Source organism: Calonectris borealis, chromosome 3, assembly GCF_964195595.1.
Source record: "Calonectris borealis chromosome 3, bCalBor7.hap1.2, whole genome shotgun sequence".
NCBI classification, from domain to species: domain Eukaryota; kingdom Metazoa; phylum Chordata; class Aves; order Procellariiformes; family Procellariidae; genus Calonectris; species Calonectris borealis.
The window spans coordinates 60,796,812-60,821,532 of NC_134314.1; the positions used below are offsets into that span (position 1 = coordinate 60,796,812).

General features: G+C 42.1%; 2 protein-coding genes across 7 annotated transcripts in view; one reads left to right on the forward strand and one right to left on the reverse strand.

Moving 5' to 3' along the window:
• Nucleotides 1-11,274: 11,274 nt before the first annotated feature.
• On the forward strand, nucleotides 11,275-22,090 carry RNF146 (ring finger protein 146). 5 transcript variants are annotated; one of them, XM_075145800.1, is made up of 3 exons: nucleotides 19,789-19,877; nucleotides 20,360-20,498; nucleotides 20,586-22,090. In XM_075145800.1, the coding sequence occupies exons 2-3, from the start codon at nucleotides 20,361-20,363 to the stop codon at nucleotides 21,417-21,419; spliced, it is 972 nt and encodes a 323-aa protein (XP_075001901.1). In that variant the 5' UTR covers nucleotides 19,789-19,877; nucleotide 20,360; the 3' UTR covers nucleotides 21,420-22,090. The 5 variants fall into 5 exon arrangements, with proteins under 5 accessions (XP_075001900.1, XP_075001898.1, XP_075001899.1 ...); XM_075145799.1 differs by lacking the exon at nucleotides 19,789-19,877 and adding an exon at nucleotides 11,275-11,383 and having other exon boundaries at nucleotides 20,360-22,090; XM_075145797.1 differs by lacking the exon at nucleotides 19,789-19,877 and adding an exon at nucleotides 16,527-16,685 and having other exon boundaries at nucleotides 20,360-22,090.
• Nucleotides 22,091-22,117: 27 nt separating this feature from the next.
• ECHDC1 (ethylmalonyl-CoA decarboxylase 1) overlaps nucleotides 22,118-24,721 on the reverse strand; it is a 46,711-nt gene continuing 44,107 nt past the window's right edge. Inside the window, exons 7-8 of one of the 2 annotated variants that reach the window (XR_012672989.1) lie at nucleotides 23,620-23,744; nucleotides 22,118-22,443 (exon numbers count right to left, since the gene is read on the reverse strand). Coding sequence is in view for 1 of the 2 variants with exons in the window: in XM_075145805.1 (XP_075001906.1) it covers nucleotides 23,703-23,744 (42 nt within the window). In the remaining variant the exon portion in view is untranslated. Of the gene's footprint in view, nucleotides 23,745-24,721 lie in introns of both variants that reach the window. The other variant, XM_075145805.1, reaches the window with a different exon arrangement.

Genomic DNA, 24,721 nt, shown 5'->3' on the forward strand with positions numbered 1-24,721 from the left:
AAGAAATTTAACCCTATCCCAGCCGAAACCAGGACACTTAGCTACAGTGTTCTCGCTGTAGAAGCTTAGGCAATACTGAGACCTACTGAGGGACTTCTTACTAACTTTTACTGTTTGTCACTGTGTTCAGATGATCTGAACAATGTCTTCTTTTTAAATTCGTTGACGCATTAATAACATACATGAAACATAAGATTTATGGAGATCTTGGCCTTAACAGCTGACGATAATAAGGATGTAGACAAATCCATACACACACACACACACACGTATATTCTCAACTGTAATTTAAAGGGACTGCTTTGTGGTAGAAACCTTGAAAGATCACCTTTGTCATTTTTTACTCTATTTTCCATTATTCTTTTCAGACACAATGACCAAGACTAAGACTCCCAGCTGCACCCAAAGGAAAGTGAAATGCAACCCTGAAGAAGGGCGAGAGAAGTGATTTCAGCCTATTTTTATTAGCTCAAAAAAAATCTGTGACCACACTGTTTACCAGTCAGAGGGCTCCTGTATAGTTTTCTGGTTTCCAGTAACTAACAGAGCCTAAGTCACCTCCCAGGGTATTTGAAGTACACCCCAATGAGACTTTGTCTTTCCCGGCAATGTCCTGCTTGGCAGGTAGGTAATGAGAGAAGCGTTACAGTGACTCAGCTGCCCCATGGGGTGATGCCTCCATAACCGACAGAGAGCCAGGCGAAGCAATCCTTATGTGGGAAAAATTTCAACCACTGATTCAGGGGTTGCTAATTGGGGATCTGAGACTCAGAGGGGCCTTCATTCTTGTCTTGTGGACTCATAATAATAGCTTAATTATGGTTTTAATTTTGGAAATACAGATTATTGTTCTTCAATGCACAGGCCAGACAGATGATGATTTCTTTGTTGCAAGTCTGGCAGAGCACAATGCTTCTTGCTTATAACAGCAACTGGACAATTTATTTGCATGCAGGAGGTAGTTTGTTCCACTGGATACTCTTTAGCCTTTACTTCTCTATTGTTCAGAAATAACATAGTATATTACAATTACAATTACATTACAATAAGCCTTCAATTATTGGGTAAACCAATTTAATCAAACAAGAGCATGGCTCATACATAGCTGCAATTACCTGTAAAGTTATGGGTACTGGCAGTTAACAATACTGTCTTTCACTGCATCATGAGAATCAGCATCTCCTAATTTAAATATGCTCAACTATCAGCAAGACTTCCATTGTTAAAGAATATTACGGTAATTATTCTATTATGGTGTTATTCCACCTTACTACACACAGATGCACAGTGGAAAAATGAAAACGCTGGTGTCCCTTGTGTATGTTGTACAGTCCCCTCACTGCCATCATACAGCCGAAATTTTTATGCATAGCTCATTATGTATGAAAAAAGATCACAAGTGTAAGCTCATGTGATGCAATTCTTCAGCATCTGCCGTCAGGGCAAAAAAGCCTTGGCAGCCTCGACCAGTGCAGCAGCTATCAATCAGCCCTGTTAGCAAAAGCCTCTCTTTTGCTCACCGCTGCCCTGAAGACCTTAGGCTTCTACCAGGCATGCAAATGCTCGGGTACGGGCAAGCGTAACTGCCAGCAAGAAATGACAGTCCCGGGAGCAGGAATTGGTGACTTACCAGGGCACAACCCGTTGGTCGAGTCAGCCTCTGTGCGCGACCTGCCTGTTTCAGTGCTGAGGGAAAGGAAGAGGTTCAGTCTGAGATGAACATGCCTAATTTTCACTGTCTCCGTGGAGGCATCTGCACAGGTTAAGTGTCTAAAGTCCTGTAACTATCAAGGGAGAATTGATGAATATAGCGAGTGGTGCCTGAAGGGTGATTCAGTTGTCCAAAGGCAGGTGCCCAAGGCCATTTTACGTTCCCTATCATACCCCATCTGACTTCCAGACAGCAGTCCAGAAAGGGCTCGGATCTCCTGTGCCGTATCCTCCGACGCATGGTTCTCACATACTCTCTGTAACATCATTAGATGTCACAGCAACTGTTTTCCACCTTTGGTGTCTACTTTAGGGTAAGCTGAATTGATTCAGAGACTCTTCTGACTGTACTGCCCAGGAGCTCAGTGCAGCTGCCTGAATCCCACATGGAGTGCCATCTGAGATGCCCTGGGACAGCCTGCCTAGAGTCCAGCTACCACTGCAGAAGGACACGGGCCCAAAGGCCCTGTGCCATATCTGCCAGCCCCAAGAGGGTGTCTCAGAAACCCTACAGCATCTCAAAAGGCACAAGACATCTGTACATGGGCACCTGAACCCTACCTACATCTCCATAAACTTAAATGGGTGGCTAGACATGTGGCGTATCTATAGACACCTACACCTAAAGGCTGAAGCGTGTTTAAGACTCATATTGAATCTGTGTGACTTAGCTTTAACGTACTCCCTTCTGGTTTAAAAGTTTATACAAAGACAGTTCTGGGCACTCAACTGAAAACATCACCTATTAAGCTGTCATAACTGGATTGTGTGTCTAACCAATCTAAACCAAGTTAACAATTTCAAATGAGTTTAAAATGCGAGTCGTCTTGTCTCAGTCTACTATCATCCCAGAACGAGAGCCAGAACTGAGCCCAAAGTAACACCCTATTCAAAACCAGAAAGGATGGTGAACTGAGACTCCTCTGTTTCTAATATGAACCCCTCATGGCTTTTATCAGCACTGCTGGAAGTCAAGAAACAAGAACACCTTGAGCTTTCCCTCAGTTTTCAATGCTCCATGTAATTCGAACACTTCTAAAATGCAGCTTGTGTAAGAACTTAGAATAAAATAACAAAATGCCTAATCTATTTACCTTAGTCCTTCAAAAGAATACACATTCTTGCATATTAATGATGCATTAATAAATCAGCAGCTTTTCAGAATTATTAAAACGGACCTAAAACCACAAAAAACTCCAAGCTAACATTACAGATGCACCAACAGACCTAATTCACGCAACAAGAAGCCCTGGAAGAGCACTCTCTATCTCACTTATATTCCAGCGAGACCAGTAATTATGAACTGATGCGTACAAAGGCTAAGGCTCAGATGTAGCAATCCCCAGGTAGCATCACCACAAACTGAACAAATGAATTTCATCTTGGGATCCTATCAACCCACCCGAAGAGAAAAAAAATGCAGTAAAAAAAATCCAAGCAGATATAAACTCAAGCATACATAACACACAATAAATGGTAAGTAACCACAGCTTAGAAACAACTGCTTTCCTCAGAGGGTCCCCTGATGATACTTAGGAACCAGGAGAGGATTATGGTGCCAGCACTCTCCATCTTGAAAGGATTGTAACTAATGAATCCTCACAAGGCCCCTGTGAGACAGGTAAGTATTATAATCCATCTCACAGGTAGACAAGTTGAGTACTGATTTGGTAAAGCTTATGCCAGAGCAGAGATTGAAAGCTGTATTTCCTGAAAGGTACTGTAATCCTTCCGCGAACCTTCCTTCCCCATCTCCCGCTTTCTTTTGCCTGCCCTCTTCCTTTGGGTCCAGAGAGGGAATATAGCTAATTTTTGTCATTCAGTGAAATCCACGGAACTGATATGCACTCAATCAGAACAATTAGGACTGCTAGAGCATACACCATGAGCAGGAAACAGCCAAAGTTAAGGCATCAAGCGTCCAGAAGGAAAGGGTGTTGCACTCTAGGCTGCAGAAAATGCTTCCCTTCGCTCGAGATTACAAGCCATCTATCTTCTACTGGAGTACCTCTTCCTGGTAAATGGTGCTAGCAGGGCAGCCTGCTCATGCCATTTTTAAACTAGTTTGCCACAGAACTCAACCAAGATGTAGATTTGTCCCTCTCTTCCCTTCGGGGAAGCTCTATACAGGGTTTAATTGCACTCTCATGTTTTCAAACCCTTTCCTGTTCCCTTCTATAGGAGAAGGCACAAAACCCTTCATACATGCTCTGGGCCAATCCAAGCAGATTGCAAGGCAGCAGGCAGTTAAACACACACAGATATTCACTTGGGCAGTCTATCCTGCTGGATCTAACGAAACTACTTGCAAGCGTAAATGTAAGGTTGTGTGTAAGTAAGTACTGGCTTGGGGCCTGTGTGGGTAATCAGAATTATTAACTTTTGACTTTATTCTTTTTAACATTCAAGTGGTTATTTTGCAAGCTATTCTGAACATCCCTTTATCACTGCTATTTCCCTTCACTGAATTTGTTAATTAAACTCTAAGATATTACACGCAGTGCAGCATTACTGATTAATGCATGCCTCAAATCCCCAACGAACTCCTGTCATCTCAGAGTTCATGCCACTAAGAAATGCACTTTTCTGTGCTATGATGTCATACTGTCTGAGAACACTTTATGAAATAGATGTGAAAGCAAGCAATACTGCGTTATTTCCATCCGCAACATCACCTTTGCATTAACTTTCCCATCCTGTATGGCTCTTAGAGGTGATAGTCATTAAAATTGCAATTACAATATTGAAGGTGGTGTGATTATTTGAAGCATTAATTGACATGAATTTCCTTGTAAGAATTTGTCATAACAACTCCATCTTCCTTTCATTCTCTATGGAGAAAAGGCTGATGAAGCCATAGAAAAAAACTCCTTCTCACAGGCATTTATTTAGTCTACATTATTGGCATTTAAAGATTCAAATAATGTTAGGAAGCGTTTCTCCACAGCAGTACTACTTCAGTTGCAAAGCTGAAAAGTGCATTACAAGTCTGACCTAATCCTGCATTCTTTGTAGTATCAGCTATCATAGGCATCTCTCTGGGAGATGTGAATGTACAAAGAAAGAGAGACCAGGCTTCAAACGGGAACATTTACCCCAGTTATTTTCTTAACATCTTGTTTTTATTTCTTACTCAAGAAACAAAGAGATGCGGTCAGACTACACGGCTACCTGTGGTAGCCAAGATGAATGCTTCTTTTGGGTGGCATAGCTACTTACTCTCACTTTTCTGTACCATAGCTCTATACATCTTCAGAAAACATTTTCTCTTGCTGGTCTAAAGGACAACAGAAATTGATCTGTTCCCTGTGTCCAGAAACTGAAACTTACTTTTTGGGAAACTCCTGTTCTGCCATGGAGATTGTAATGGAGGATGCACGTCTGAGACTTTTCTCATTCACCGCCTTGGTGCAATGCTGGGGGACTACACGCCACGCAGCATGGCCCCATTCCTCACTCCCTTCCCTCCTGAGATCCATTTCGTCCCACTCTTTCTCTCCACTACTGGGGTAGAAAGGACACACCACCCGAGAGCACTACCCTGCCAAACTCTGGGGAGAAGACTGGGGGGAGCAAAGGCACAGCAGGGCTAGGCAGTGCAGAGCGGAGCCCTGCACACTGAGTCCTTCCCCAGAACGTTTCATGCTGCTGTGGAAACTGGTCACACTGTGAGAAACTGTTATGAAAGCTTCAGATGATATTGCCCACCATAACGAAAGGGTCTCTCACCCAGACAGCCACAGAGTCAAAGCACAAAGGAGAGACCAAGGGAATGCAAAAAACAGAAACCACAAAACAGCAAAGTAGCCTCTGAAAACTGGGTGCTTTTTTTTTTTTTTGCTAAAAAGCACTAAGAAAATTTTGGCTCTTACATGGAAGAGGATAAATAAGATTTAACTGTGGAATTGTGTCCATAAATCTTGCTCACACAAGTAAAGCCTAGAGGACAGAGTCATGCCAAGACATTTTAATTTTGAATTGAAAACTTTCAAACTAAAATGCCTTTATCATAATTGGAAAGTGGAAATAGCTCTATTTAAGTTGTTGAACTGTTCACCCAAATGGAACAGCATAAAATGCTCTTGGTTCTTTTATAAAATAATAACAAAACCATCTCACTTGTTAACCAAAATACTGGTGTGCTTGTTAGCTGGTATCTTATCTGTTAGAAGACTTTTACATCCTAAGGTTGCAGCATTACCAGGTCCTAACAAGAGCTCAGGCAAGGAAACTTTCTTGGATCGTGTCAGCCTTTTAATGGATTCAGCAGGACAATTTTTCTCAGATGCTAAAATTCACATTGATCTTCTTATAATTTTGGGGAAAAATATTTTAATGGAGTTTGTTTTGGCTGTCCTTTGCTCGTTTGTCCTATTATTTTATTTATTTATTTTCTCATTCTACCTATATTTATTCCTTTTGTTTTCTTTTCTAATTGCTATAGGAGATGCTGTTTTGATTGTGCAATTGTAGCATTCAAAAATATTACCTGCAAAATAATAATGTGTGTAAAAGTAGCTGCTTGCATGGCAACTGTATGATACTTCACACAGGCGTAACTAAAATTACAAGCCTAAGTTTCCATTTGTTGTGTCTCAGTAAGGACTTTTACGCCTATCGAGAGCTCACCAGCAGGTAGCTCAGAGGGTCTGCAGTTTCAAGACTCTGCTAACTTTCCAATAAAGTGTGGGTGTTCTCAAGTGTTTCAATACAGAGTTCCTCTTTTTAAATATAACCCCAAGTTAGAGGCCTAACTAGTGTGCAGTTTCTCAGAAAACACGAGCACAGAGCCACTCAGCAAGTTGTGCCACTGACTGCAATAGACCCAGGTTTTGGTACAAGAAGCAGCAGTTCTAGTTGTCAGGAATAGCTTTGCATGCATTTCCTCTGCAAGCCGGGAGTCTGGTCAGTGCAATAGCTGGATCAGGAGAGACAGCAGCACCTATACTCTATCAAAATTTTTTTTAAGAGCTCAGCTTCCCTACAGTTACCATATACCATCTAGTGATACAAAAGGAAATTGCAATTTCTAATTCATTATTCTTTAAATGAAAGATGGAGATGGCAACAATGTATTTTTGATATTTCGCTTTCCTTCCACTAAATAAAACATAGTTCTGAGTGTGCTGTCTCCTCTCTGCAATAACAGTTTTTCGATCTATCAAGAATCTTGTGACTTCGGTTAGTTTTTCTGAAGATGTATGATTATACAAGAATCTCAGCTTCAAAAAGTTAAAACAAAGTCTGCCTTATAGCTACAGAACTGCATTTTACATGTAGTTATAAGTCATTATAAGTCCTACAGATGTAAAACTCGGGGACCAAATTTAAAAGAAACCCAAAATCTAACCTTGTAATTTTTGTAAACTTCATTATTTCGAAGAACCCAAATCTTTTTTTTTAAATATGAGGCTAATATTCCCTGTTGATGGGGAGGAAGTCAAAGAGAAAGAGATCCTAGTGGTCTTCAGACTGAGGCACAAGATTTGCTATTGGGCAAAGTCTGCTTTAATCCTGGAAACTCTCTGCCTGGAAAACTAAAAGATTTAAACACACTGTATTGTAAGGCAGTAACTATTTTGTGGTGGTTTTTTCCTGCTTGTCTGCATCACCATATGGATGACTTCAATTCAACAGCAACATACACTGTGATATGATTCTGACAGCTGGGATAATGGAAAAAGTCAATGTTTACTTATGGGCGGAAGAAAATTTTACCTTGCCTGCCAACTGGGGCAATAAAATAAATTTGTTTTGTATGCTGTGTGGAATTTTTTACTGCCACTAAATGAAAGCAAAACAATCAGGATCTCTCCCTGGGAGTTCACAGACAGAATGGGTACAGATCCAGCGGAAGGCACAGATTGAGAGAACTGAGAAAGAGAACTCGCACTCAGCTCCTCTTCTCCCACTTCTCCTCCTCAGCATCGTTCAACTTTCTGTTTTTAAAGTAAAATGGGATTGTTCTTATGACTAACCAACACAATCCTTCCAAAACTGTTAAGTAACAGTTTATTTGGCAGAGGTTGCTTCGTATCTAGATTATGTAAGCAAAATACAGAAATTATACGAGGTATAGTAGTTGGATTTTCAGATGCCAGTTCAGGCCTTAACACTTTGTTCTGCATCTACAAATAGTGACTAGAAATCAGTTTAGCTACGGTGCAGCAGGACTGTAAGTGTAGATTGCTGGGATAGACATGAACCTCAACTGTTTCCAGCTAGTCAAAACGAAAAACCACTTGCAAATCCAAGACTAGGCTTTGGACTCCCGTCGATCAACTTACCTTTTGTACATCACTGGAACAACTGCAACTGCATTTCAAGGGAGTCGAAGCAAATGTCATTTTGTCTCACTGACACCATTCTGGACACTGCTCTTACACTATTTGCCTGGCTGTAGAGAGGCAGGACTGCCAGCTGCCAGGGCCAGAGAATGAGGGAGGCAGCATGATGTTGGCTGCACACTGCCAGAGGAGTCCCTAGCTAGCCCACCTGGAAGCCAGGCCGCCCTGCACTGTTAGCATGCTTAAAACACTTGTAGCACAAGGGACAAGCTTGTGTCATGGACTGTAAAATTTATATACTTCTTTTTAAAAAAGAAGTAACTCTGGCAAATTTGTGTTTCTTCATCAGTCTTCAATGACGGTAAAAAATTTATCACTGTAATGAAAATGGTAGTGTAAGATGGGGATCCCATGTTCTACAACAGCTTAGACGAAGGGAATGCAGTGAGTGATAAGTAACAGGGGTTCACGGAACAAATGTGTCACTGAAACAAACTCATTATTTGTTTAATATATTTACACTTTGGAACTCAACCCTCAGCCCCTCTGGCTGTCAGCACAAAAGAGCCAAGGGTACACTTCCACTTGAGCGGCACATTGCCAACGTTACACCTTCTCTGTTCGGAACAGGGGGTTTGTTGAAGGTGCAGGAGTGTGGGAAGGGCATGATACCACACGTCATCCACTCCTTTACTGCTAGTGTAACTTGCAGCAATTCTGAGGGTCTCCACACCAACTCCCCAAACTGCTTTGATATAAACTGACTCAAAACCACAGCAGAAGGAAACTGGTTTTCTCCCCTCTCTCCTTAACTGTGCCAAGTGCAGCAAGGATTGAGCTCTTGCTGAATTTAAGACATTGGCCGATCTGCAAAGGTTTATATAGTATCACATACATTTGAAGCAGCAGAAAAAATGCTTTATAAATAGAAACACTGAAATATGGATTAATAGTCCTCCATTGTCAAAGCATCAGCAAAATATTAATGGCAGGACTGCAGACACTTAACAGGGGAAGTGGTGTCTTTTAAGGATTAGTCTGGTGAATCTTTACTTTTCAATCCACTATATTCATTAATAATTTAGTGGCAAGCATCAGACATAAATTCCAGATTGATGACATTGTAGACAATAGTAAAAACAAACAAGTAGAAACATAGGAGAGAACAGAACTGTGAAGCAAGCAGAGGTAGAAAAGATATAAATGAGGTGGTTTCAATTATAACAGACAAGTATAAACTAATACGCATAAAGGAAGCCATCATTGGAATAGATAGGATGTGTTCATGCCAAAACCAGAAACACAAAAAAGATATGTAAATAATACCCATTCTGACTCAAATAAGAGCTGGTAATAAGGATTGATAATAGTGTAGGTAACATTTTAGAAGGTATAATCTTACTAGAACTTAAGCAGATCATTTCTGATCCGCTTATTCCAATCTATTAAAGATAGCTTTGTGCTCCTTATTTCTTTAGTCCAGTAAGGTGCAATACATTTAATTCTTTGGTTACTAGCTTTGGCACTATCTGATACTCCCTTTAACTGCCATGCTTGCTCTGAAACTCATGGAGCATAAAATAAAATCTTGCATTCACTACTGCATTTTCTCAGTCAACCTGCAGCTGCAGTGAACAGTCAGAAACCTATCCAAACACAGCCATGGACCATTTTTTTCACTAAGTACATTTTTCCAAGGTGCTGCTTCTCTTATGAAGCTGCATGTGTTGAGAGTAGCTTTGCTTGAACTCTTTAGATCCCTTAAGAGCCCAGGCCTGCTTTCCTTTTTTAGGTCAGATTCTAACCGAAACCGACAGGAATTTGGCCTCAATAGCTTCCACAGGATCAAGGTCTGGTTCAGTAAAGGATTAAGCCTATTGTTGCTGAACACGCACTGCCAATAAAGGACCTTTCCTTTTCTCTAATCTCTATTCTTTGACTCAGCCTCACACAGACCTCTTTAAATAGCAGTGTAGGTTGCCACATAAATGTTTGTCCTTGGGTGCAATCACATTTATATAATAACAATAACAAATCACAATAACAAATCACATTTGTTAAACCCAGTGCTAATTATGGGTAGGCTCTTCTAGACTTTCAGAAAAACTCAGTGGTTTAACCAAATGCATTTGTTTTAGTATTCCCGATTACATTTAGAATTTAGTATTCTTTTAGATTTTTCATCTTTTATGTTCTCTGATGCTTGTGATTCCTGGGTGTTAAAATACCAAAAAGAGCGGCCAACAGTATCTCTAGGTCTATCAAGCCCTTGGCTAGTCAGTTTGCACCTTTAGTCAGGTTGAAACACTCAGCTTTCCATTTATGTGCAACGAGTACCTGGACACACAGTCCCTCTTCCCCCATCTAAATCAGTATCATTCCTGCTTAAATGATGTGTGGATTACTGTTTCACACCCTGGCTTATTCAAGAATATGGCAGACCTTTCAATTGCTTCTGACAACAGCAGACAAGTCCCCTGTACCCTGTCTCAAGGGGAATAGCTCAAGCCTCGGGACAGTACCGTCCCCTGCAGCCAACCAAGCATGGCTGGTCAGTGCACAGCGGCACAAGTCACTGGCCTGGTTAAGTTGGAGCTGCAACTTCACCAGATTGCCAAGCCGCTGCCATTTCCAGGCAAATGAGCTGCAGGATGTGCTCCTGGGAAGGCCGGCAACCCTTCACGCCTCCTGCCGCATCTTCCCCCTGCCCTCATCAGTGGGGACAGGCGCCACCGCAGTCTGCCTTCGGGTCAGTCAAGCATGAGCTGCGCTGGTTTGTTTCCCCCCTCTGCTGTCACCAGCCTGGGTCACCGATGCCGCGACACTTCAACGACGCACCCCAAAGAAGCACGCCCGTCTGCCTTCGGGGCAAAGCTCATGGAAATAAACACACGGAGGCTCCCACCACTTCCAGACCTTTGCTCTCTGAGGGAGGGGGCTTCTACCTGGGCAGGGGAAGGGAAGGCCAGGTCAGGGAAGGCCGGGCGCCCCCACCTCCCGACGCGCTCAGCCGTGCGGCGAGGCCCTCCCGGCGCCCCCACGCACCTCGCTGGCCTCACCGCAGGGCGCCGCCCCCTCCCCGTTAGCCCGGGAGCAGCCGAACTGCGCGCGGCGCCGACCCCGCCGCCACGGCGCCGCCGCGGGGACGAGGCGAGGCGGTGTCACGCAGAGGCGTCACCGCGCACCGCGCGGCCCGCCCCCTCGGCGGTGAGCTCACCCCGCCCCCTCCCTCTGCCCCTCCCCCTCCGCGGCGTCACAGTGGCGCGTTCGGCCCCCCCGTCCCGCGCGTGACGTCGGCGCGTCCCGCTGTCCCGGCGGCGGGGCCGGAGGAGGCGGCAGGTGACGGCGGCGGCGGGCTGAGCGGCGCGAGCCGGCCGGCCCGGCGGGTGAGTGCCTGACTGACCGACCGACCGACCGACTGACTGACTGAGGCCCTGGCGCCGCCGCGAGGGAGGCCGCCGCCAACGGCCGCTCCAGCAGCCCCCCTCCTCCGCGGCGCTGCCCCCTCCTCCGCCGGCGCCGCTGCCCGCGGCGGGGAGCGGGCGGGCTGGGGCGGGTGCCGAGGCCTCGCCGCGCCGGTGGGCACAGGCCCTGAACAAAAGGCCGGCGAGCAGCGCGGAGCAGCGCGATGCGGGCCTGCCGCGGCGCCCCGGCCGCGCTGAGGGGCGGCGAGCCGTGCCCGGTATTGTTTTGGCGAGGGGGGGAATCACCCACCCCTGCCCCGCCCGCGGCGTCACGTGACGGGCGTTGGGGCCGCGGCGGCGCAGGGCGCCGCCGGCCGCCCCGGCGGGGAGGCCTGCCCCCGCCCGCGGCGCCGGGCGGCTGGGGGAGCCGGGACCGGGCGCCGCTGAGGCCGGCCCGGCGAGCCTGCCGGTCCTTGCGGTAGGCCCCCGCCAGGGCCCCTCTCCGGGCCGGGGCCCTCCTCCCGCCGGCGCTTCGGTGCCGGGGTTTGCCTGTGAGGGAGGCGGCATCCCTCCGCCTGTGTAGCGCTACGGGCGCGCTGTCTGCCGGGACGGGGCCCCGATTTCCAGCTTTCGTTTTGTTCGGTAGTAAAATAGGTCAGGAGCATTAGCTGTAGCGTCGTCACGCGTGGCAGAATCCCCTGAGCAAACAAGCGCCGCGCTTTAATTCTTAGACCGATGTGCAGCGCTTTAAATTGTTCTGTGCTGCGCGTTGTCACTCGCCTTTCAAAATGTCACTGCTGTAGCTGGCTTGCTTGGATTGCCGTAACCAGCTGTGTGAACCTGGAGGGGAAGGCGCACAAACAGTCATAGGAGCACATTACGAAGGATGCGAAAAGAAGTAACTGGTGTTTTTAATGGAAGTGCTTTTGTTTCTTTGTGCTTGATGGTCTCAGCTCAAGGGTTTGGATTGCATCCCTTCAGAATGTTAAAATGGGACATGAAAACAGGTCCGGCTTTTGGCGCAGTATGTATTGCCACCACTGAAAAATTATTACAAAATATTTAGTATATACGAGTTCTTCATACAAACAAGATAATCAGAATGGTGAAATAGTTAAAACCAAATAAAAGTGTGGGTTTTTAAATCTTAGCATAACTTTTCTGTGATATGAACTAGAAATATTGTAGGTTTTGTTACTGGTAGTGTAGTATGCAAGTATACATTGGATAATTACAAGGAAGAGTAGGGAGCAGAGCTTTAAAACGTTTTGCTTTTGTCAGATTTGTAATACTAAAAATACAGACCTGCTACTTTGTTAGCTGCTGCCTCTGGACAGTGGGCTACTTAAAAATAGCTCTTAGAGCCTCTCTAAAAATGCACTAACAGAAATTATAGTTAGTAATAGTATTGAAGACGCAGTGAAATCTGAATATTGATTTGGTCATATTGAGTAAATCTTAAATATTGAATGTTTGCAAGAACTTGCTTTATAGTCTTGTGTGGTTAATGCTGTGGTTTCTTTCCAAGTGAATCAAAGTACCGATTGTTTAAATTGTTATAATGCAGAATCAGTACTGAGTGAAAGAAAAAGTTCTGTTGTTCTTGCTTCCTTCAAAATATATTGCATCAATTTAGATGTAATTGAATTGTTGTTTATTTAGAGAGCTGGAACTGCAGTATTCTTAAAGACTATTGAACAGTGGACTCCTGGAATCGGTGGGGGAAAAGTCTTTTTGTTAAAATTGATTCCCCCCCCCCTTCTGTGCATGTTAATCAAGGCTATATAGATGAAGAGATGTTCCTGTACTTACCTTCTGTTTCTGAAGCATTGATAACTTCAGATGAAGCTGTTTCTGCTTTGTTTTCCACACAATATCATTTTATTTGAGAGAGAAACTAACATTTTGCTCTGTTAAATAAATTGAAATAGGATATATGCTCAAAATTCAAATCCAATGCTCCAGTTGTAGTATAGAAGAACATAATTTTGAATAATTATGTAGCAGTTCAATACCAAAATGGTTGACTGTTCTGCACTTGACTATTCTTCTGTGATTCAGTTCCAAATGTACATATAAGGGTTGTTTTTTATATTCACGTGTAATAGCAAAGGGAAGGAACGACAGGCAACTTGAAGCCTCATCACAGTGAGCAGTTCCTGAAGATATTCTAAGTTTAAGAAACAGATACAGAAAAGTAGGCAGGAACAGGGAACAGCGGGGTTATTTGTCTGTTGTGCTATCCAGTGCCCAGGGACAAAAAATACCTGACAGGCTCAGTACCTTGAGCTGATATTATATTGACAGTAGCAGACCTTCAGACAGGAGAGTGATTTTTCCTATTTAAAAAACTAGCCACCTTCCTTCTTTCTTCCCACAGCGTTTGACTTGTGATGATTTGTAGGGAAGGGCAGAATTCCGGGTTTCTTTTTCCCCTCCTGCCCCCCCAATAATTGAGTTACAGAGGGTAGGTCGGTCTGGTAGGAAGTTGAATTGGGAGGTCGGCCTGGTAGGAAGTCTACCACTTCAACATCTTAAAGTTGCGTGGAAGAAGCAGAGGTGACTTCTCCCAGCAAGCATCCTGAGAGACTTTAAAGGAGACAAAGAGAGCAGTTAAATGCTGAGCCTCAGTTTGGGAGGGGATGTTGCCCAATTTAAATTTTTGCTCCTGATCAGTGGGATTCTCTCCTTCATGTGTTGCATCTTGAATGAAAGCTTCAAAATCAGTGTGTGATAGGATGCATGGGTTTAGTGAGTGTGCAGAAGGAAGGGATACTTACGGGTTGCCGCAGATAGCGTAACTCCTCATACTACATGCTTCTCTAGCATAGAAAATTAATTGCCAAGTATAGAATGCAGTTCTTACCCACTTGACTTTAAAGGAGGAATCATCGTCCAGGAAAGGGGGGGTGTGTAACCACAAGTGTCTTTTATCCCGTTTAGTAAAATTTTCAAGACTGGCTTATTAAATAAATAACAATGTCATGAAATGTAGAGGTTACCTGAAGTCAGTTTGTGAACTAGTTCTCTTTAAGAGCTATGCAGCAATTAGAAAGTTGCCTTACCATAATCCTGTAATTATGCCCTAAGTGGATTCTTCTAGGTATAATTACATGCCTTGAATACGTACATGCATTTTTATTTCCTAAGAAATCTGCCAGAACTGACCCAAGCTTTTTTTCCCATCCCCACGTAACGTTTGGTTTTATGATGTGCTACCTCTAATAGTGGATTGCAAGAGGTAGTAGATAAAAGGCTTCAAGTGATACCTGCAGAAGTAACAGAAAGCCAGCTCCCAAGATGGACTGAACACCACAGCCACAGCATCAAGCTTGTTGCAACTGTCTCTTTGATCATAGCAAACATAGTATCTTGTCTGAGTGGATTAGCAGAGCCAAAATTTTTACGCGATTGCAGCTCTTGGTTTCAGATTGATGTGTGAAGAAAGGGGAAGCTGCTAGAATGATGAGGGGAGAAAGGCTTGTTAATTTTTGCATTTTTCCTTAGGAACTCTTTCTAAAAATAGCTGCTCGGAATGTTACATGGAGCTCAGCTATAAAGAAAATAACATAGTTGAGTAATGTGTCTTATACTGAAGTCATCTGAACATTTCACTCTGATGTTATTAATGATAAATGTTCGATCATTTGATGAAGGACTGTAGCACAGAATACTATAATACTAAATGCTTCATCTTCCTTCAGGGACTTATCACTCCTTGACTTTACTCGACTCTGTACATATCTGATCTGCACTGTATTTATACTGAAGTGATTCTTTCCTTCAGCAAATTGAAATATAAGACGTGACATTCTCGGATCTGCTTCATATCGTTCCTATATGTAACATTTTGCAGCAACTGGAAATTGTAGTTCAAAATGCTTAAGAATTGTCTTGAAAGCTACAGCCCAGAAGGAAGATACAACTCTATGGCTCATCAGTCTTTTTACAGAGGATTCCCAAATACTTTCTGTAACTAAGGGTGGCTCTTTTAGGTTAAGACCTTCCTGTTTAGGGTGTGAGAATGCGACAGTGAAATCTTGATGGTCCCCCCCTCTCTGAGTTTGCAGATTCCTACTTCCACACTGTAGAGTTATTTAGGTATTTGGTTTCCAGTGATTGTTATGTGTTTGTGAAATGACTTAGCTCAGATACTGGTTGTGACATAGGCAAAATGTATCGTGACTGACATTACCTGCTAGCCTGGGGACAGGTATGTTACCTCAGAGATGTGGAGGCTGAGTTGCATCCTTGTCCTCTTTTTCAGAGATTGCATGCATTCATTCCATGAATGAACCTCGGAGCCCTTCAGCACGTTAGAAAGAAATAAAGGAAGATCCTAATGAATCCTTTTTTTCTTTACCTTGTTAAGTATCAAATCTAGGTCAAAGAGTTTGTTTATAAGCTAGCATGAGGACATACATATGTAAATTTATAAAGAAAAAAAGCGCTGAACAGTTCCGAGATTCATTCATGCAATGAATGCATGTGATCTCTGAAAAAGAGGACAAGGATGCAAGGCTCTCAGATATAGACTGCTTGAAATACGGCGAGGACCTAGGGGAAATCAGCTGTTTGCATGCACTGTTTTCTCCTCAAGCATCTGATACTAGCCCCTGTTAAGAGACAAGATACAAGCCTGAATGGTCCTTTGGAATGATATGATACGGATAGTTTTATAAACAGGTTTAGGAAGGCATTGTGACTTTTTAAATTCTCTGAATATAAGGAGTCATTTACTAGAGGTTAAATCTGCATAAACATAACATGCTCCTAACTTTGGTCTTCTTTCTCCTTTTGTGTACATGGTCACTTTATGGAAATGAGCCATTAACTTACTATAGTTACAGATAATTGCCTTTATAATACTTCAGAAGAAGATAATTTGCTTAAGTCAGACATCAAAATAATTGACATCAAAACTGTGCACCAAAATTGGTTATTGCAAAAAATAAAACAGAAGTCTGTTTTATTGAAAATATTTTTATTGAAAATAGCCTACATCAGGTAAATGAAAGCACAGTAATTTCTTTTCTGTAACAGGACCATGGCATTGTATTTTGCTTGCTCATACCTCTGTACAACATTGTAATGGTGATATTATTTGCTTTCCATTAGTTTGCAGAGAAGCTGAAACACTGTAGTGTACCGTTGGGCAGGACAAGTAAGGAATGAGCCAGCCTTGGGAAAGAGGACCGGCCATCCTAGCCACCCTAGCTGGAGACATCTGAAGAGAGGACATTTTAGACTTGTGGCATGCTTCAGTAGAAATTATTCAGAAAAAGTAAGCTGTTGTTTTGTTAACGGACTTACACGTGTTAGCTCCTTGACAGACTGCTTAGTTGCAGTTAGAATTTGACCTGGAGTTTGAAAAATTCTCAGTTTTGAGGAGGTTTTGTGGGAATTTACTTTTTCTTCCAGTAGAGTCCTAGAAGGCCCTGGGCTCTTTTCATATAGTTTTTATATATCACCTCTTCCATACTTTGTGTGTTGATGAAGGCGCTCTAGGCTGTGCACCCTAAGCTTACAAATTAAATACATGTTTTAATATTAAAAATAAAAAAACCCACAAAAGGATAATAGAGAGGTGGGATCTGGCAAGATTGTGGACTAGCTCCTTCTTAGTTGGCTTTAGGCTGTATTTATGTTAAAATGCAATGTTCAGATGCTTATTGTTCCTTTATTTATACCTGAATTGAGGATCTAAATACTTCAGATAAAATTATGTTTAGAACTTGTCCTTGAGTTTGATTAATTTTTAGCCGCACTATTCAATAATGTAATTTTCCCTGTAGCCAGAAGTGACTTAAGGAAACCCAACCCTCCAAAAAACAGAGCTTTGCTGTTTGATAGCAGTTCTAATATGAAGCCTGTTTTAGTTAAACCTTGTTATAAAATATTACTCTTCATTGCAGGAAAAATATTCTGTGGTCAGTTTTGTTTAGTTGTTAATACCATGAAGTTGCAATGAAAATGCTTCCACAGCCATAACATGGAAGAACAGCATCCTAGATGTTTTTCCTCCTTTCTGAAGGATTACCTCTTCAATAAAAATCTACATGTACATCCTTATACCAGCTTATAAACAAGCTCTACAACCTAGATTTGATACTTAAAAAGGTAAACAAAAAAGGATTAACTAGGATCTTCCTTTAAAAACAAAAAGTGAGACAGCATCAGTTTAGTTGATATGAATCTTCAAGTGCGTAATTGTCCTGCATTCTGAGCACATGCAACTGCAGTTGTGCTTATCTTTTAAGAGTTTTATGTTGCTGGGTAGCACTTACTTAGAGATAAGGGTTTACTCCTCCAGCTGTATTCATTTTACACATAACATTTTCCTCTGAGTCCTTAAAAATCACATAGGAATTTCAAGATAAGGCATTTACTCCTTTGTTTTCGTATCCTGCATTATTGTCTTGATCTAGTAAGGAATCAAAGAACCCTCAAATTAATGGGTGACCTATTGAGCAAAGTTCAAATGTTAGCATTTTTGTGCTTTCAGTGAACAGGTGAGAACTTTCACTCTGCTTTTAGTTTACTATAAGTTGGCTCATGGTATCGAAATTTGATTTGTCAAAATGCATTGCATTTTTAATCCCAGCACTGCATTTTAATCCCCTCCAAAATCTTAATTATGATAACGCGACTTGTATAGAAGTTACTTATATACAGGTTGTTTTAATCTTTTCTTTGACTCTGAAAAGGATAACCTTATAAAGTGTATTCAGGGAGAAGCAGCCTTTTGTAAAACTGTAGCGTGGAAGTAAAAATCTCTGCTGCTCTGCCCTTTTGCACAGTAGTATCTCATTATGGGAGCACTTGAAAATTCAGATCCTTTACCTCAGCCATGGATAGCGCAAATTAACCAATACATGGATTTCTCTTTTCAGCTCTTCTGTTGTGAGATACTGTTTGGGTTGTATTCGTGGGTATTCTGAAATCTCAATAGCTTTTCTTTAATAATAAGTTTCTCGTTATAAAACCCTAGTTTTGGTGTAAAATTCTGTTGCAAAATATAACCTCAAAAGTGTGAGGCTCCCAGAAAGCAACTTGTTCACAACATTGTTAGCATGGATCTCGCAAATGGATGTGTACTGTACAATAAAAAGACAGTTTCCAGATGGTAGGTAATGCTGTGTCTCTATCTAGCATGCCGATTTAAGAACTAGTATGCAGATTGGTCTTTAATCTAAGAGAAAGAAATTCAGATATGAAACTGAAACATAGGTGGATACAATTATGTGCTACTTCAGGAAAAAATATTTGAGCTGTAGAGCTTTTAAAAGAATGATTTGATAAAAAATGAATTAAAGAGGCATTGGTCTTTCGAGAGAAATTATAGTGATAGAAGGGGACAGACAGCATACAGAAATACATTTTTAAGTAAATAGCACTTAATACATTATTGTAAAGATAAATACAGATACCGAAGCATAATTTTTTTTTTTTTTAATCCCAGCATGTATTTGCATTCATAAGATGTTTAAAGCAGTGGAGGCTTTTACAGTAACACTAGGCATTTTCTCTTGAAGTAACACATTCTGCTAGAAATGTGTATAACACTAGAACAGGCCGTCCAGGGAGGTTGTGGTATCTCTGTCCTTGCAGGTTTCAAAAAACCTCAGCTAGACAAAGCCACGGCTGATCTGATCTAGTATTGGTGGTAGTGCCATGTGAAGCAGGAAAGTGGACTATATGACCTCTAAAGGTCCCTTTTGGCCCACATGCCTGTGATAGTTTTGCATGAACTATTCCCAGTTGCTTGTACAATGAAGACTAGTTTCACTGAAAGGCTGTTTTGCTGAATATCAGCCTCAAAGATCCTTGGGGATTTAAATTAAAAAAGGCACCTTTCTAGGCCCCATCCCCCAAAGCCCGTTCTTCTCCCTCATTTGATATCTGGTGTTTGGTTTTGATTGCTAATAAATAAGAACATAAAAGGAAAATTACCATGAAACAGACTGTGAAAGATTGCCGTGGCATAAATGTAGTTGAGAAGGCATTTGCATATTTAGGCTAGAATTTTTCAACTACTGAAATCCTACACTGTGCCAAAGTGACACAGTTTTGCATTCCTTGCTCTCTTACAGTTGGTTACAAAATCATCTTTAAGGACAGAAATTAGATGTGGCCAGAGAAGGTAGAGGCAATGACTTCACAAACCAATCAAATCATGGTCGTGTGTCTTCTGTGATATACTGCTCCTTCTGCTGGGCTGCAACGATTCCTTCTGAGATGCAGTTAGCTATATCAGGGAGTTCACTTGATGTTTAGGAAAGAGGAGTCCAGGGCGTCTTTTGAGAAAGCCACCTCAGTTTTCAAATCTGGTTCTTTCTGCAGCCCTGTGGTTGTTCTGAGCCCAGTCTGAGGGATGGTATACCGTGGTGCATGGGGACTGAGAAACGGAGTGGGGGAATACTTCAGCCGGGTGCTGCTGCCAGGCATATTTTCTACTGTGGAAAGCTAGTCTGAGGTACTGTTCAGGCAATCCCTTAATCAAATGGATGATCACCAGTACTGTGAAGATTGTTTTAAGTTCAGTGTTTGCAGCTATAGATTACCTCTTGAGGAAAGAATCGTAGCTTCTTTAAATTTCCTGAGGAGACTCCAAAGTAACTGGCTGACTGGCGGTTCATTAATCAACGCTACTTCAGAGAAAGAACAGAGGAAATTCCAAATTTTTTTTCCTAACTTGGCATGATAACGTGCTGAAAATTAAACAGATAAAGATTGGTGATTAGCAAAAGAAATTCTCCCAGTACTTGATTTAGTCTGTCAGCTCAGGAAACAGAATGTTAACTTGTCAGTTTCTTTGAGTTGAGCTTCATAAATGATAACTTACCTTAATTTAAGGTAAGCATCTCATTCTGTGGATGTTGAGGTCAAAGGTGATGTAAGGTGCCAGTTTAGGTTGACACAATAAACTGATTTAAATCTGTCTTTGATCCTCTGCAGGATGGCTGGCTGTGGCGAAATAGATCATTCGATCAACATGCTTCCCACAAATAGGAAGACAAATGAGTCGTGTGCTAACGCAGCACCTTCCCTGACAGTCCCCGAATGTGCTATCTGTCTGCAAACATGTGTCCATCCAGTAAGTCTGCCTTGTAAACACGTTTTCTGCTATCTGTGTGTGAAGGGAGCTTCTTGGCTTGGGAAACGATGTGCACTTTGCCGGCAGGAGATTCCAGAGGATTTTCTTGACAAGCCAACCTTATTGTCACCAGAAGAACTCAAAGCAGCAAGCAGAGGCAATGGAGAATATGCTTGGTACTACGAAGGTAGAAATGGTTGGTGGCAGTATGATGAACGTACCAGCAGAGAGCTGGAAGATGCCTTTTCCAAGGGTAAAAAGAGCACTGAAATGCTAATCGCTGGGTTTTTATACGTAGCAGATCTTGAAAATATGGTTCAGTATAGGAGAAATGAGCATGGACGCCGCAGAAAAATAAAACGGGACATCATAGATATACCAAAGAAGGGAGTGGCTGGGCTGAGGTTGGACTGTGATGCTAACACTGTCAACCTGGCAAGAGAGAGCTCTGCTGATGGTGCAGACAGCACGCCGACTCTGGGGGCTGCAGCTGTGCAGCCTCTAGCATCCATTTCTGCTAGGCCTGTGCCATCACTAGATGGTCAGCTGATGAGTCCTTCAACGCCATCACCTGATGCAAGCAATTCTCTAGAGAACTCTTTTGCCCACTTGCAAATAAACGGAGACAGTATGGCTGAAAGGAGTCATAGGGGAGAGGGAGAAGAAGACCATGAATCATCATCTTCTGGTAGGGTGCCAGCCCCTGACACCTCTGTTGAGGAGACCGAATCGGATGCTAGCAGTGATAGCGAGGATGTGTCTGCCCACCTTCAGCAACGCCCGTCCTCTGTCCAGCAGAGACACTTGAACGCAAATGCAAGCCAGTCAGGAGCGGATAGACCAGTGGCAGGGGGCGGGGTGGTAAACACAAGTGTAAGATCTAGAAGGCCAGATGGACAGTGCACAGTCACTGAAGTTTAAATCTAGAGCCATGCGATTAAAAACTCAGTCCTGTATCTGTAAATTTTCTGTCCACTCAAACCTAGCAGCGTGTTTGATGGGAGGGTGGGGTGAAGGGGAGAAACAGATTTGGCCTGTTTAACTTAAGTCTCTTAACATGTCTCAGCTGGAAGACTCTAACTGTAGGAAACTGGGTTGTCTTGTTAATGGTTTGAAAGCTGCTTAGCAATACCCAGTTTTCTTGAAAATGTCTTGTGTTTATTTCATAGCATTTTCCCCTTGGAGATACTCGATCCCTTTTTGGCCAATGTATATCTACTGTACAACTTGAATTGTCTTCATTATCTGAGTGTTGCATTAAGTGTCTTACTACTTTCTGCATGGATTGATGTATGAAAAGAACACTAAAGCAATGTGGGAGCAGGCAAGATGTTGGGTGTGAACAGGATGCTTAATTTAATGTGAGAAAATAGATGTGAGTTTGGAGTTAAAATGTGTTTTTACTAGATGAGCAATCATTTACCTTCCTTCAGTGGAAATGTAAATATGCTGTTAACTTTTGTTGCAAATTCTTACCTATACACTCTTCATGGCATTTTCACTGGCTTTGCCATCTAGTCTTTGTAGTTTTGTTTTTGAGGTCTTTCTTGATCTGTCTCGTTTTTGTTACGGAATTTATAATTTAATAAAACTACATTTTATCAGTAACAATCTTAGATATGTCTCCAGTTTAATTGAACCTCACTTTAAAGAAAACGATCACAGCTTTCTGTGTTTGCCAAAAGGGAGGACTCGCTCCGAGTGGTATCTTGAAGCTCTTGCATCCCTGACTGGCTGTCTCTCAAACACAACACCGTAGGAGTACGTCTTTCGACTGAAAAATCGTGAGTTGCAGGTTTAATGCTCACATGGGCTTAACACTCGCTTCTCATCTGAAGAGCCAATCAACTCGCTTCACTGTTATGGCAGGCAGAAGTATCACACGCAGCCTTATTTTAACAGCAGAAATGTTGAAATAAAAGCGCGTAAGTTATCAAACTTGACCCTATAACAAAGAACATGGATGTTAAGGACTATATTGCTGTTTATCTGTTCATCGCAAAACTAATGGCAGCACAGAAAAGGTAGTTTTGTGCTTGTATTAGAAATGCATCTCCCCGTAGATTGCTACAAACTGACTTCTGTGTATTGGAGAAGGTTAGAAGCCAGATCTTGAAAAGCACAGCTTGTCTTTTCTGTCTATGGCAGTTGGTTTACATTTTTTCAAATTGAGAAACAGCATTAGTTGATTCTGGACTCAATCTTTAAAATAAAGCTAATTAAACTCCAATTCTTAGTACCCATATTCCTGAATAGAAAGGGACAGTAGCTGATACATAGGTACTACACATCTTCAGACAAAAGTTGCTGTAGGCAAACAACCATTTGAAGGGAATTACAAGGGCTGATTTTTAAAAATGGTATATTTGAACTTCTAAAATGTTCTCCTTACTGTAATGGTGGCTGACGTGTCTAATCTTGGGCAAGGCTGTGCCAGCCCTCCGGTTTGTTTCCTCTGCCCACAGGTGAGATCAGAGGGTCAGTGAACAAAGGAAAGCGCAGAGGAGGCTAGGATGGAATAAGGAAGATTTCCTTCTTTCCTAGCTAACTGATCACAGATTTTTACAATCACCTTCCAGTTTCATAAGGAAATAAGCCACTAACATGGACTTCAGAAGGAAAGAGGATGGAATGTTTTTTCTTCTATTTGTTAGTTGCTAGCTGTCTTATTTCTCTGTTTTGAGTTAGGACACAGTGGCTCTAATCAAAGTCTGACTTTGTGCTGCAAAAACATTCAGTAAGAACGCTTCTGCCATGTGCACACATTTTACTTCATGTGAGAGTAGTACTGTTGAAGAAAGTAAGAAGCAAAATACAAGAACTTGACTTGCTATATACTGAATTTCAGGATTTTCAGCCAGTCTACAAATAATTTTATCAGTGATTATCCTTGGGGATTCTTGACCGAAGTGGAGAGGCAGACCTCTGTTCAGCTGAACACCCGTGATGCTGCTTTTGGCTCCTGCTGGCTGATTGCAGCTGTGAAGTACTAAAATTAGTTAAAGTAAGGCTGCTGAGAGCTTAATAGCCAATCATCATCAGAGTGGCAAATGCACTCCCCAGATCAAGCTAGGAAAAAGTAGTAACCGGTAATTCCCATCTTTTACATTTAAACCATTACCTTCAGTAGGAGACGTGTTCTCTGTCAATTTTAGCTAAGCCACGGCCACACTGCATTATGTGGTTTTTCTGTAACTCCATACATTAAGTGATTTTCAACTTGCACAGCATAGCTAGAGAAATGCACTGTGGAGCAGAATGGAGAGGAAAAAGGAAATTAAAATACTGATGAGATGATAGTTTTTGTTTATATTAAAATACTATAAAATCTACCACATCTCTTCATTTTCAGGAGAACAGATAACCACAGACACAGGAATCTATGTCATGGTAAAAAAATCACATAGCGAACCAAGCATTCAGCAAGAACACCTAGCTTAACTAGATTGCCCATTTGGCAAGGGTATTTCTGTCAGCAGCAAACATGATAAAGTATCTATGTTGCTAAAAGCGATCCCCAGCATCCAACCTTTAAACGCCTGGCACAGAATCCACCCCCCCATTAAGCACGCGGGCTGTCCCAGTACACAGAGGCAAGGGAACAAGACAGGCATTTCACAATGTAATAGGAAATCTAGTTTGCTTAGGAGGGAGCTGGCAAACTAGCCCCTAGGAAATAAAAAAGCTAGCACGCCATTTAATTAGGGGATTGGGAGTACCGATTTTGAGGTTTCTAATTTATTTTGTGCATTTAGTGCTTGTTTGTTTTTAGGCCATTTCTGAAGGGGAACAAAACCAGATGAAGCTTGTAGTGTTTAATAATTGTAAAGAAAATATAACTGCTTATCATCTGCTGCTTACAGGTACTTGTCACTTTAAGATGATAAGCAAGTATTCTATGAAATAAAGCATTTAGGTTTGAAATTGGTAAAATGGGATTCTATTTCATCTCACTCAGCCTGGAGCTCTTGTGCTAGCACTCATGGTAATTTAGTTAGGCTGGTTTTCATACGAAGGGCTGTACTTGCTTTTAAAACAGAAAAGAAACCAGAGAATATGGTATTAGGCTGCTCACAAAATCCTTGATCAAAACAAACAACTGTAATTATCTTCAGAATCTCCCGTAGCTATGTTTGGTATATTTGTGATTCCAACAGACCAGAGGACAAAATGAGTTTCTGTAACCTTTTCTGAAAATGTCTTACTCAGAACTAGTTAATTAT

Excerpts from the sequence above, each read along its gene's own strand:
- RNF146 (XM_075145799.1), top strand. The coding sequence starts at position 20,361 with ATGGCTGGCTGTGGCGAAATAGATCATTCGATCAACATGCTTCCCACA.